The 13,994-nt window shown below is 47.8% G+C and overlaps 1 protein-coding gene across 1 annotated transcript in view; it reads right to left on the bottom strand.

Annotated features, from left to right (window-relative positions):
- Abca4 (ATP binding cassette subfamily A member 4) overlaps positions 1–13,994 on the bottom strand; it is a 150,092-nt gene that overhangs the window by 78,657 nt on the left and 57,441 nt on the right. The window contains 6 exon segments of the mRNA XM_021157524.2: positions 1,159–1,338; positions 1,341–1,362; positions 3,058–3,279; positions 8,196–8,418; positions 10,119–10,295; positions 10,832–11,037. Of these exon segments, the coding sequence (XP_021013183.1) occupies positions 1,159–1,338; positions 1,341–1,362; positions 3,058–3,279; positions 8,196–8,418; positions 10,119–10,295; positions 10,832–11,037 (1,030 nt within the window).

The following is a 13,994-nucleotide window of genomic DNA, read 5'->3' as shown; positions in this document are numbered from 1 at the left end:
GCTCTAGCAATCTTCAGTCCAGAAAGATCACCAAGATAAGGTGACATTTGAACAGGGACCCTGAGCAAAATGAGGAAGGGATCCTGCAGATAGGAGGGATAGCCTGGGGAAAAGACACTGCTAGTGAAACACAGCAGGTGTGGTGGTCATGCAGAGAGCTCAGAGTGTTAAACGTGAGTGGGGTGGTCACAGTGGCTAGAGCAGAGATGTAGGGGAGAAGGGAAGGGCAGGAGATGCTGACAGTAGGAGGAACCGATATCGAAGCTTTAGCAGGCCTGGGCTTGGATACTGGATTTTACTCTGAATAAGGGGAAAGGCCCATGAAGGGATTTGAACAGAGGTGTTGACACCATCTGGTCCCGATTGCAAAAGGCTCCATCTGCACACCATGAGGAGAAGACAGCTGTAGGGGGTGACAGCTGCGGAGGGAGGCTTGGAGTGAGAAAGTGGATCAGGGGTGACAAGGAAGCAGAATCCAGACTTGTTTCCCAATCTCTCTCTCTCTTCTTCTTCCTCCTCCTCCTCCCCTCTCTCTCTTCCTCCCTCCCCTCCTCTCTCCTCTTCCTCCTCCTCTTCCTTTTCCTTCTTCTCCCTCTCACTCTTCTCCTTCCCTCTCCCTCCCTGCCCTCTGTCTATCTCCCTGTGTAAGGTGTGTGTGTGTACACATGTTCACACGTGTGTGGGGGTGCATATACTCAGCAGCATGCAAGTCGAGGCTAGACCAGCTGTCTCCCTGTTACCTCCCACCTGATCCGCGGAGGCAGGATCATTTACTGAAAGGGAAACTGTTCTGGCCGGGCTGGCTGGCTAAAGAGTTCCTGCGATCCACTTGTCTCCACTTCCACAGTGCAGACATGCTCAGCTTTTATGTGGGTCCTTGGGACTCGGACCCAGGTCCTCAGGCTTGCACAGCAAGTACTTTTACCTACTGAGCCATCTCTCTCCCCAGCTCCAATTCTAGACCTGTTTCTAAAGTGGAGACGATAATTTGTTGATGGAGTTTTAACTTCTAGATGTCAATTCTAATGCTGGCCCTGAGAGTTTATATTAAAATAGTCTGGAGGGGATCGAGTGTAAGCTAAGCCAGACCTCTGCATCTGAAGAGTCTAATTCTCTTGACCATGGGAAGATACAGCAGCCTGACTTTTCCTGGCTTACCTGGGAAAACCTGGTCAAGATACCAAGCAAGCAAGCCATAGAGAGCAGCATCGAGAAGCATCATCTTCATGGACAACAGGAAACTGAACTCGTCCCCTTCCAAGGGACTCTTCCCAATGTTGCTCCACTGCAGCCCCAGGCCTTGCTCCTCAAAGCGGACCAGGTACTCGGTGCCAAACCGAATGCCACGGGAGAAAGCAGGCTCTGCAATGAGCAGAGACAATAAGGCAAACAGACAGCAACGGGGCCCAGAGGACCATCAGGCAGGGGAGGGACGAGGGCCAAAGATGGCTGTGTTGTGTCTGACTGCAAGGCCACTCAGGGAGGGCGTAAAGTGCCCTTCCCTTGGGAAGAGCATTCTGGAAATGTTTGGCAGACCTCAAACACTCCTACCTAACACCTCCTGAGCCGCCTCTCACCTGCTCGGCAGAATGAAAGGAGGCAGTAGTGGGAAGATAAAGAAGTGATAAAAGATAAAGATACAAAACTCCAAAGGAAGGGAGCGCCTCCTGTTCTTACTCCGCCTTCCCCTCTCCCTTCCACTTTCAAAAGACCACACAATTCTGGGCAGAGCGAAGATGACAAATTGAGTTGCTCCGTGAGACTCAAAGGAAGGGGGCCCAAAGTCATAGTTTTCCTGTGGCCTGCGAGGGCTCTAAGCCTCTTAGGTTCTCTGCAGAAACTAGTATAGTGGCAAGAAAGGGTACAGAAGGAAGGCTGAAGAGGAAGTGCCCCTGCCAAGTCGCCATGGGTGGTCCCTGACTCTCAGAGCATACTTGCCTTTGATGAGAGTTTCTCTGTAATTTGGAAGACCCTGGATAGAGTTCAGACTATCTCTCAGCCAAAGGAAAAAACCCTCTTGCTATATGTACACACACACACACACACACACACACACACACACACTTAAAATTAGCTCAAGCCTGCTCTTATCTGTGCTTGCCAGACCTGAAGCTTCCTGGTGGGTCCGAGAAGCTGGCTGTGGCTTCCCAGTACCATGTAACAACCCTACGATTACCAAAATTGCCCAGCTCTGCCCACAGCCTGAGTCAGAAGAGTTCCTTATTATTACCCATTGTGATCGTCTTAGAAAACTGAGCGCTATAAATAGTGGTAATTAACTTCTTATTTAACATGAGAAATGAGAGGCAGATGCCCCAGAGTCGGAGTCCTGAGAACAGGTTCTTCTAGCAGAGAGGCAGGCAGTCGTCCTTACTGACTGATGTAACACCGAGACTGGGCGATTCTGGAGGGGCAGAAAACTGCACCCTTTAGGGCTGAGGCTGATTAGCCCTGGCTAATGAGAGGGTAGAAATGGCCCACTTGGAAACAATTAGAGAAAAGGCCTATATTCATTTGGGAATTCTGAACTAAGAGGTCTCTCAAGCCATCCGAAGTCAGCTTTGAGAGTCTTCTCTTGGGGGAGGGGGTGTCATTTCTGCATCCTTTTTGCACACACTGCTAGAGTACGGGAAAGACACAGAGACTGATCCAATTTCTTTTGGAATAATGAGCCCCATTTTAATTATGATTTCTGAGCAGACAGACAGTGGGGGGGCGGGGGGCAAGCTTCCTTTCATCTGATGCTTCTCAAACCGGAAGCAAAGAAGGGTGAAGAAAAAGGGCCACCTGGTTCTCCCCTCATGCAGAAACAAGGGAAGCCAGGAGCTGACTCGGTTTCCCCACAGTGTCCTGGGGCACACTAGTCAAGCAGGTGTAGGGGGGAGCAACTGCTACCTTGCTTGGGGTGAAGGCTACATTCACTCTGGCTCCTAAACCTTTGGGCTGTGTATTAGCCTTTTAAAGAGTCAAAAGGCAAAGTGGAGCATCTTAGAGACCAAGCCAAGAAGCTATGCCATAATCTACATCCTGGGCTGGGGTAAGCTGTAGGGACCTCACCACAGTCGTCTTCAGGTCGGCTGTCATCCGGTCCTGCCAGGCAAAGCACAGAATGTGTGGTAGGTAGAGGGTGAAGTAGATGACCCCACTGCAGGCTGCTGCAAGGCTGGCCTTGGAAAAGAAAGTACTTAGCAGAAAGCACTGCATGATGGTCGCAGTGGCAAAGGCCAACAAGAACAGGAAGAGAATGAAGGGATCGCTGTAATGGAGGATCCTTCCATGCTGAAACCAAAGAGATCATGTATCAGTCATCCTCAGTCGTGCCCAGAGGCAGGGTCCCGCCACCCTAGAAGGTGCTCCTGCCCACCAGTCCAGTCGCTAGTCCTTACATTCCCACATGAACACCCCAAAGCACTGACTTCTTTTGTCTTACCCATGCCCGTTAGTAAACGCTAACATTTTATTTCAAAAAATTTTAAACTGGGAAACCACGAAATTGAGCCAGCTCCAGTACTCTGGGTTCCTAAGCCAGTAAACCAAAACCCAACTGCCCAGTAACTCAACCCAGTCAGCAACTGCCATCTGACCTCTGAGTGGGGACTTTAACCAATCAAATTTTCTTTGTCATGCTTCCCCAGTTCCTTAGTGAAGTCCTTAGCCATGTGTGGTCTAAAGTTACCTGGTTCCTGAGCCATGGATGCTGGTCCAAAGCCTGGTGATAATAGGCTTACCCAGTGGTAAGAGGCTACTATCATTTTGGTAAGAGATCATTTGATCAGACGGTGTTCTAAATATTTATGTCTGAACCCACAGATTTGTGTTGCCCTCAACTTTGGTCTGACAAACTTCCCTTGCTGTGGGCAGTGTGGTTGCTTGCAGAGACACATAACTGGCCAGAGTCTAAATAACGCAGAGAACGCGTGGGTCATCTCTATCAACCTCCCACCAGCCAAGGCTCAGGGAACTTCCTGGCTGAGAGGGTTCGAGGAATGGAAGGGCCCGGCAGATGGGGAGAAGGGTGAAGTGCTAACTGCTGACACCACACAGTTGTGGTACACATTAACTCACAGCAGCCGGGGTCACCTGCACAAGACAAGCCAGGCAACATCCCAGCACTAATGGGGAGGAGCCCAGGGGCCCCACCCCATCCGAAGAGCAATTAGCAGTTGACTGCTACTGAGGGAAAGAGAGTCCCTGAAGTCCTTTGGGCTTTCGGTAGGTTGTTCATGCCACAGTGGATATTTATACATCTGTGTGCACTCAGGTATCACTATGTGGACTCAGGGGTTATCACATGTAAAGGAGGACATGAACGGGGATGGGGCACGGAATGGGGGGGGGCCTAAGGAGATGGTTGGGAGTAGGTGGATATTATTGATATACTTTGTAGACATGTATTAAACTTTCAAAGAATAAAAATATTAAAAAATAAAACATATCTTTTTTTCTTAGATATGTTCTTTATATACATTTCAAATGCTATCCCGAAAGTTTCCTATACCCTCCCCCAGCCCTGCTCCCCTACCCACTCACTCCCGCTTCTTGGCCCTGACGTTCCCCTGTATTGGGGCATATAAAGTTTGCAATATCAAGGGGCCTCTCTTCCCAGTGATGGCTGACTAGGCCATCTTCTGCTACATATGCAGCTAGAGATATGGGGGTACTGGTTAGTTCATATTGTTGTTCCACCTATAGGGTTGCAGACCCCTTCAGCTCCTTGGGTGCTTTCTCTAGCTTCTCCATTGGGGGCCCTGTGTTACATCCAATAGCTGACTGTGAGCATCCACTTCTGTATTTGCCAGACACCGGCATAGCCTCACAGGAGACAGCTATATCAGGGTCCTTTCAGCAAAATCTTGCTGGCATATGCATATGCAATAGTGTCTGGGTTTGATGGGATGGATCCCCGGGTGAGGTAGTCTCTGGCTAGTCCATCCTTTCGTCTTAGCTCGAAACTTTGTCTCTGTAACGTATCTTAATGTGACTAAGTTTATCTTTCAGCAGTAATTATGGATCAACTCAGCAAGTTCATGGTGGGAAGGAATTAGTTGTGGGCAAAGGAGGAAGACCTGAGTGTTAGGTGGTCTTGGAGTACCCTGCAACAATACAGAAGAGATCCACTCCAGACAAGTCTGACCCTTTGCCTGGGGCTCGGCCTGCTGACTGGTTATTAGTGCTTTGCTCGATGGGGTTTGCCACTCACACAGGTGGAGACATTAGTAGTAGATCTAGAGCCTTTGGAAGTGGATTGCTCCGCCCCATCCATGACTGTTCTTCATAGAATCTAACTACAGGACTCAGCATTTTTCCCACTGTCTATATAGAAAACAGGAACAAACTTGTGGCTTTTTCTGGACAAGCCCAGTTACACTGTAGGACAAACTGAGATATTCAACTGTATGAGGCCTTCTGCACCCCTCTTCTTCTGGTCCCCCCTTTATTAAAAGCCCCTATAAAAAGGTCAGCCCCTTTGGTCCATCCAAATTCTGCATTCCCAAATATACATAGATCTTATCATTCTTTTCCTGGGAACACAAAGATACAAGAATGCTGAGAACCCTTCTCAGGCTTCAGAGCAGAGTCACTACTCACTAGGCCACCTCCCATAGTTCAATGGGGCATAGTTGAATTGTGGGGTAATGGGGGGTCACAGACAAGTCACACAGCCTAGCATTCCCGAGGCCAAACGGCCTCGTGCTCTTCCTCCTGAGTGTTTCTTCTTGCTCCTCCATCTTATGGAAGTCTCATGAATGGGCTCTGATCTACGAATAAGGTTTTCCCTGAATCACTGCTTTCTCCACAATAGAAAGGAAAGAGACCAATTAGCGATATCTCTCTGGAGCCCGTGAGAACCAAGTGGAACTAATGTGCGTCTTATCTGCTGCGGTCACCATCTCTCCTTCATGCTCTCATGCCTGTTGGGTATTGAGGGAACCGATTGAAAACCAGATGAGGAGGAGATATGCGGAAGGGAGGGACGGAAGGAAGCTGTACTTAAGTTGAACCTAAGTCTGAGGAAGTCTTAAAAAAAAAAAAAAAAGTCAGAACTGGACTGGAGAGTTTTTACTGCTCTCTGTAGAATGAATTCAACCTTCTATCCGAACCCAGAGCAAAGTCCTGCAAACGTCTAGACTGCGAGCTTTGGTGGATGTCAGTCACCCAGCCAGCCTCCTGGGCTCCGTCCCCAGCTTCCTCCTCTACCCGCTTTCCTTGTTGCTCCTTGTGGACTGAGTAACAATGGAAACTTCCCATTGTCTTTGCCCCCAGCTTCTTTCCTGCACAGCAGAGCTGGGGAGGAAGGGACACACACACACACACACACACACACACACACACAAGATGGGGGGGGGCATTCAAAGGAAAACCTTATTTTGGTGTGGAACGCTCTGTTTCCGTCATTATTGGAACAGCGTTCTGGTTCCCACAAGGAGAAGAAGCGTCTTTGTGCTTGAAGCTCTTGGTGAACACTCTTTACCTCACGTCCCAAGAGCTTTGAAGTCCTAAAACCTCGTTCTTGGGCAGGCAGGTCTCTGTGTTGCTTATCAGTCAGAAGCCAGTCATTCAGCCAGATGTTTACTCACAGACTCTTTTAATTCTAAAGATACAAATCACCTACTGGTGAACGAGGTGTGGGGCAGAGCAGAGGGCCTCTGGTGGCTAAGAAGGGGGCGGGGCTGCCCCTTTCACCTCTGTGGAGCTCTGGTATCCTTTGTAGGCATCAAGCCACGCTGGGTAGGGTGAGGTTGTTTGACTAGAATGACCTCCACCCCAGCATTGGTTCTAAGGGAACTCTAAGATGGGTTTTGATTGACACCACAGCCCACAGGGTCATAGTATAATAGCAAAGATAGAACGCAGTAGGTTAGGGACATTTTACTGCAGAACGGGGGGCTTGGATTAAACTGGTATGTGTTAGTTGGCTAGCATATATGATGGGGTGTTCTTAGGTCAGGTAGCCATGATCCAACATGGAATGGAAGACATGCATGTCTGCACATCTTCATGCAGAGTGACACTTGATGTGAGGATAGCGATGAAGCTGAACAGGCTCACTGGGTCTACAACAGAAAGTGACTTCCATCCAACAAAGCATCAACAACTACCAAGTGTGTGTACTCATATTCCAACAAGCCCAAAAGAAGCTGCTTCTATGAAGGAGCTAAAAATATAAAATACACAGGGTGGCAGTATACTGCGAAACAACGTCCTATCTTTAATTCTACCTTAATGGAAAAAAAAAAAAAATCCCTATCACTAAGAAAAGACAGGATCCAAATTCCATCCTTTCAAACAGAGTCCTTGGATAATATGTTTTATAACGTGGCAGCATTATATTAGTATATAATATTAGATGTTAGTGGGCCCATGTTGAGCCCTCCCCCCCCCCAGGGTTCAACTATATAACAGGTTTAGTATAAAAGAAAGTTTATTTGGGACATAGGAAGGGGATCTGGGAAAGAGAGTAAAAGCAGAGAAAGGTTACAGAGAAGGACAGAAAGAGAGGAGAGAGAAAGAAGGGGAGAGGCCAGCAGGGAACTTGTGGCCAGGCATGAACATGTGGGATAATGGAGAGAGAGAGAGAGAGAGAGAGAGAGAGAGAGAGGATGGAAAGTCCCTTTATACTAGGTAACGGTGGGGCAGAGGAAATGCTAACACTGGAGATCTCTGCCGGCAGAAAGATGTTTCTTAGTGAAGCTAACGCCCTGGCCATGAGGATGATTGACAGGTTAATTGTCCAGATCTCCTCCCCTCATACCACCAATAGCGCTTGCCACCTTCTAACTGTAGCCAGGTACTGGAATGATAATTCTAGGAGACACTACTTTTAAGCTCATTTCTGTCTTTGAAAGAAGAGGCAACCTTTGAGCACACAACAGTTCTACCCTGGGCTTTGCTAACAGCGGTCTCCAGCGGTCATGAAACGGACTGGGAAACCTATGTAGACAGTGAGTGAGGTCCTTAGGCAAGAAGAGGAGATGGGAAGAGATCATGATACATGGCTCCTTTTGGGAGGGGGCAGGGAATTGAGGGTGCTGGCTCTCTAAGGGTCCTGCCTTGCTTGAAAGGCGGGGAATTACCTGTCTTGCTGTCTTTAATGCTCAGCTAACTAGTCCAAGCACTTGCTCACCAACAGGAGGAGAGCAGAAACAATGAAACCATTTTTTTAAAAGAGTGAGTGTCTTCTCCACCCGGCTTACCATGATGAACAGTGTCAGGAGGAAGATACTCAGTGACATGATGGAGAAGCTGTCCAGGAACCAGGTACACCAAATGACAGCATTAGAGACGCCTTGGTTTTTCAAGGTCTCCTTCAGCCTCAGCTCCTTCTCCAAAACAATGCCCTTAACGGTCATGGAGACAGAGTAGATCCACGCCAGCACCATGAAGATAGGGAAACAGCGATTCAGGATGATCATGAAGCTAAAGCGAGAGGAAAAAGCAGAACAGAGCCAGCTGTACCTGGTAGAATCAATGTAAAATACTTATTGAATGGAGAGTTGAGAATGAAGTCCGAAGGGAAGGAGAGCAGAAAAATAAATCGTTGGACCTTCACTAGGTTGAGCCCTCTTAAATACCTTTCTCATTTGTCATTTCTTTCTTTAAGGCAAAATGGAGCCGTTCTGGACTGCCCAGATGGAGGATGCTCTATATGTGTAGGAATAAAGCATACCATCTCTTTATAGTATATATGCCATATAGTATATATAGATCTTCCCCATGAAGGCTTGTGGGAAAGACTGTAGACCTGATGGTGTGGGTTGTGCTCTGAACAAGGCAATGATCCAATAGTCATTGATTCCAAGAGCCATCCATTCGTAAGTGGAGTAGATCCTGGGATAGGCTCTCGGCAAGCAGGACGGATTTGACACGATGGAGTCACATTAGGGTAAGCGTTACAGGTTTCCCCTGTGGATAATGCACTGGTAAAGCCCTTGGGATTATTATCTATTGAAACTGTTGGGTGTTGTCAAAGGAAGGGCCCAGTGCCAGCGTGGGAGGATAGTTTCACTCAAAATGGCCCTAGGGAGGAAACCAACCAACCCAAAACCATGCACTTCCGGAGCTGGCCGCCAGAGGGCTCTCCCATACTGAATGACTCCGATTCCCACAGGTTCTCCACACTCATCCGGTTTCCTGCCAGCCCCTCCCCTTCTGACCCTGCAAGCGGACCTGGGCTCTCCTTCCCATCTCTGCCTCTTATCCAAAGTAAAACTAACTTCTGAACAGCGACCTAACGTTATCTCTGCAGTCTTCTGCAGAGCTGGAGACCTGGTGGGGCCACAGTGTCGAGCACTGCTTTCCCGTGTGTACACTGGGCTTTATTTTACAATCTCTCCAGCTGGCAACGGGACTCTTTTCTTTTCCACGTTTTGCGGTCTCTGCTTCCCGGATCCCACAGTCACACACACACTCATGCTACAATGACTTTCCCGTGTTCTCAACACCCCAGGAGTTAAATTCCTTAGCCAACTATAGGTCAGGGAGTGTTTCTGACCCCATCTACCATGATAACAAGCCTTCTGAGCAACTCTCCCGCTCTGTCCCTTTCTCCACCACTCCAAAATCTATTTTCAACAAAACAGCAGGCTGTTTGCTTAGCATGCTACTGGTCAAAGGATGGACAGGCGTTAGGATGGGGGTGGTCAGAGAGCGAGGCCAGAGCTCATCCAACACATTCCTCTACCTTTTCACCAAACACACATCATAGGAATGTTAATTAGGGAAGGGGCTGCATTATTCTGAGGCTCCTAGGTACCAGGCCTACTTGCCACGCAGTCTGAATCTGCTGATCTGGCAATCACTGGGAAAACGCCCTGACCAGAACCTTCCACATACCAAACATACTACAAAGTGGAAATTTAAACAGCGGGTATCCCCCACTTCAACCTCACTCCTATTGTTTGAACCTCCAATTTCCCTTTTGTATCCCTGAAACCCTATCATTTATTTCCCCCTCTGCTTCTGTCTGGAGTGCAGAGCCAGCATCTTCTTCGGCCAGAACCCTATTCTCCCCAATCTTCCCTCATCACTGGGGTTCCTTCAGGAGATGCTGAAGCCTTGAGAGCACCCCCATTTACTGCTTTTCAGCTCAGGGAGGAAGATAGAGGTCTGGGACTCACGAGTCATCCACAAAGCAGGGATAAGGCATTTGCTGGAGATAGACTCCAATTGGAGGCTCTGCCTGTGTCTGACTCTTCACGATTCCTTGCTCCACCATGTCCTGTAGATAGGCAAAACCTCCCCAGATGTACCGGAAATCTTCAACAGGATCCGCCCTGGGACCAGAATCCCAGTACCTAAGAAGGCACAGGATGAAGGGGGAAGGATGTAAGTGCGAGTGGGTAACTCACTCACTTCACAAGCCCAGGTTACCCCACAACTCAGTCCTCAAGCCGTGGTCCTCAACCTTCCTAACACGACAGCCGTTTAATACAGTGCCTTGTGCTGTGGTGATACCCCCCACCAAGCATAAAATTATTTTTGTTGCTACTTCATAACTGTAATCTTGTTACTGTTAGAAAAATGTAAATATCTGTGTTTTCTGATGGTCTGGGGCCAGCCCTGTGAAAGGACTGTGACCCACAGGTTGAGAAATGATGTCCTAAATGTTTCCCAGACTAGCCAGCTCTACTTTGGGGTCACAGTGCTAACTCCGATGGCCATGACTCACGAGGTGATTGCTTCAGTCTACCTCCATCTGCACAAATCATACTTTCTCCCATTTAGCTTCCCTTCGTTGATCCATAGGCTGTATTTGCCCTTAATCCTCTACTTGCTACCAAATACAATTCACCATGAGTTTTGGAGAAACCTTTCAAGACTGAACCATCACCTGTCTTTGATCTTATTGGTCTTCTCCACCACATCTATGTCCATCCGAATCTTGTACTTCACATGAGGAGGTAAGGAGCTGGCCCAGGGATACATGTCAGGGAACACCACTCCGGCCCAGAACCTGTTCTCCTCCAGGAGAGACAGGGCTCGCTGGATGAGCTGAACTTCATCATCGTAACTTTCAAACTTATCCAGGACCAGACACTGTGGATGGAGGATCACAAAGGTAGGGAGAGTCTGAGGCCCAAATGTAAACAAAAAGGCAGAAGAAACTCTACTGCTCAAGGGATGGGTCCCCCACAAAAAGACCTATACACCAAATATGTATTTAATTACAGGGTTTGCCATTAATTTCTTTGTGTGCCTAGGTTGGTGTGTGTGTGTGTGTGTGTGTGTGTGTGTGTGTATGTGCGTGCGTGCATGTGAGAGCCCTGGAAATGATGACAGGTTCTTATCACTGAAGAGTTAATGGAGACTGCTCTGCCCAGATGTCCAAGATGGTCCAAATATGCAAGTCCTCAAAACGACACAAATACCCAAGGTTCTCACTCCCCAGCATGGGGAGGCGAGGGAGTGGGGTCACGGTGGACACAGGGCTGCTTTGAAGATCAGAAAGTCTGAGGATAAAAGACTTTTAAAGAGAGAAGCATTCCTGGCATTGAATCTTCCTGGCTCTCTCCAAACACACACAGGCTATCCAGCTGAGGGACGAACCAGGAAGAGGAAAGCAAAGGAACAGACAGCCAAAAAATGGTCTCATCTGAGAGAGAGAGAGAGAGAGAGAGAGAGAGAGAGAGAGAGAGAGAGAGGAGAGATCCATAAGAGAGCAAAACTAAGAATTTCTTTTCAATGGAGGATTGAGAGGTTGCCCACTTGTACAGACTTGCTGAAGTAATTATGTTGTACTGGTATTCGTTTTACACGGGGTAGGGGGAATGTTTGTGTCCATGATTCTTAGAATGTAACTCACAAGAGGTCAGACAGCCTTGTCTTGATTAATTTGTTCGACGAATATTTACAGAGTATATGCAACGTGCCAGAGCCTGCCAGGCTCCTCAGGTACAAGGAGAGAAGATGACAATCTCTTCCTGAAACAAACTCAAACCTGATAGTGGAGGGTTTGTAGTGAACCAATGAGCGTGGAGAGTGGGCAGAGGAAGGAAAATGGAGGTCGGCTTGACCACGAGGAGCAGCACTGTGGCCTTAGGGGACTTGCAAGAATAGAGCCGCGGTTCCCATCATCCCTCAAGCTTTGGAGCACTGCTGGCTTTAAAAAGACACCAAAGTCTTTATTTCAAAATCTTGAGAGGCAAGGCCAGGGCACTAGCATTTTGTTAAAAGACAAAGACAACAACAAAGCCCTCCCCAGTTAGTCACAATACACAACACATCAAGTAAAACATGGTGAGTGGTTGGGACCGGACCCTTTACTCTGCTAGGTTTGGGAATTTGACTGACCAACTGAGAGGTGTCTCAGGACACACACTTTCAGGTTAAGACCAGGAGAATTCTGGCCAAGCCCTAAAATCCATCAGGTCACCGTGGGGTTCTAAGCAAAAGTATGACAATGAGATTAGACAGGGAAGTCGCAGGAAGCACTAGGCTAGACTGCCGAGTATATTCTGGCTTTAAAGAATAGTTAACTCCATCCAGGAGAACCTGGGAGTGAGTGGCTGGAAACGTATGTGTGCTAGGGAAGAAATGGTAGAGATGCTCCTGGGTTAAGGGCCGATAGAACCAGGGTCCCTTTCTCTCTCTCTCTCTCTCTCTCTCTCTCTCTCTCTCTCTCTCTCTCTCTCGCCCTGAGTTCTTCCTGGCACACCAGGGCTAAGAGGCATAGCTTACTGCACTCATCCAGCATTGCGTGGCTTATGGATGTATTCTTCCACGTGCTTACAATGTCCTGTAAGCTGACCAGTGAATCTTGTTTATCCAGTAGCCCAGGAAAGTTAGCCACAAGAGTAGTGGTTCTCAACATTTGGGTGGGAACCCCTTTGGGGGTGGCATATCTGATATCCTTCATATTAGACATTTACATTACAATTCACAACAGCAGCAACATTACATTTATGAAGTAACAATGGCGTAATTTAATGGTTAGAGGGGGTCGCCACCCATGAGGAACTGTGTTAAAGGGTCACAGCATTAGAAAGGTTGAGAGCCACTGCTCCAGAGGACTGGAAACTTCTAGGCAGTAGTAGAGTGAGTGTCAAGCCCCATAGTCACTTGATTAAGGAGAAATTAAAAAAAAAAAAAAAAAAAANGTTAAAGGGTCACAGCATTAGAAAGGTTGAGAGCCACTGCTCCAGAGGACTGGAAACTTCTAGGCAGTAGTAGAGTGAGTGTCAAGCCCCATAGTTAAAGGGCTAAGGAGAAATTAAAAAAAAAAAAAAAAAAAACAGAAACACAAGGACCAGAGAGCTAAGCTCTACTGTACTGGCAAGAAGCAAGCAGACCCAGCTCAAGCCCTGTGAGCCCCTCACTTCCCGAAACTTCTTCCTCCAGAGGATTAGAAGAGCAGTCTCCTTGGAGGGTATTACAAACCCATCCTCACTGGGTTTTCTGACCTCCGTTGTCCTTCCTAGGACATGCCCATGTAGTAGTCTCAGGGTTCCAGGAAAAAAGGGAAGGTCCATTCAAACTGATATGGGGAGGAGCAACAGCGCGTGTGAAGACCAGCAGGGCCAAGCAGGGCTTAAAGGGCTTATAATCTTAAAAGGAAATTAGATTGGTATTTCTTTAAAAAACACAAGTAAGAGTAGACACTCAAGTCACAGAGCTAAAGGAAATAGATTTTCTTCAGTCAATCACTGTCTTGCAAACAGGACTTACTTGCTAGGCTTAAAATGGGCCAGCCCTAAAACAAGACGAAGGACTTTAGTACATCACACGCCAATGAATTTTCATCTCTTCCAGGCAGAAGCAGCTAATACTCTGTTCATAGTTGTGTGTGTGTGTGTGTGTGTGTGTGTGTGTGTGTGTGTGTGTGTGTGTCTACTGTATAGACCATTAAAACAGCTGGGGAAGCCAGCTGCAGCCAGTTTGTCAGTATTTAACCCAACAGCAATACCACCACTATGAGAGACAGGTTCAGCAGCTGCTAGTTGGGCAAGGACACTTTGGGTCTGAGCTGCTACAAGGAGATAACAGAACACAAGTTT

This window comes from Mus caroli, chromosome 3 (genome assembly GCF_900094665.2).
Source record: "Mus caroli chromosome 3, CAROLI_EIJ_v1.1, whole genome shotgun sequence".
NCBI classification, from domain to species: Eukaryota; Metazoa; Chordata; class Mammalia; order Rodentia; family Muridae; genus Mus; species Mus caroli.
This window is presented reverse-complemented; position numbering and strand designations above follow the sequence as displayed.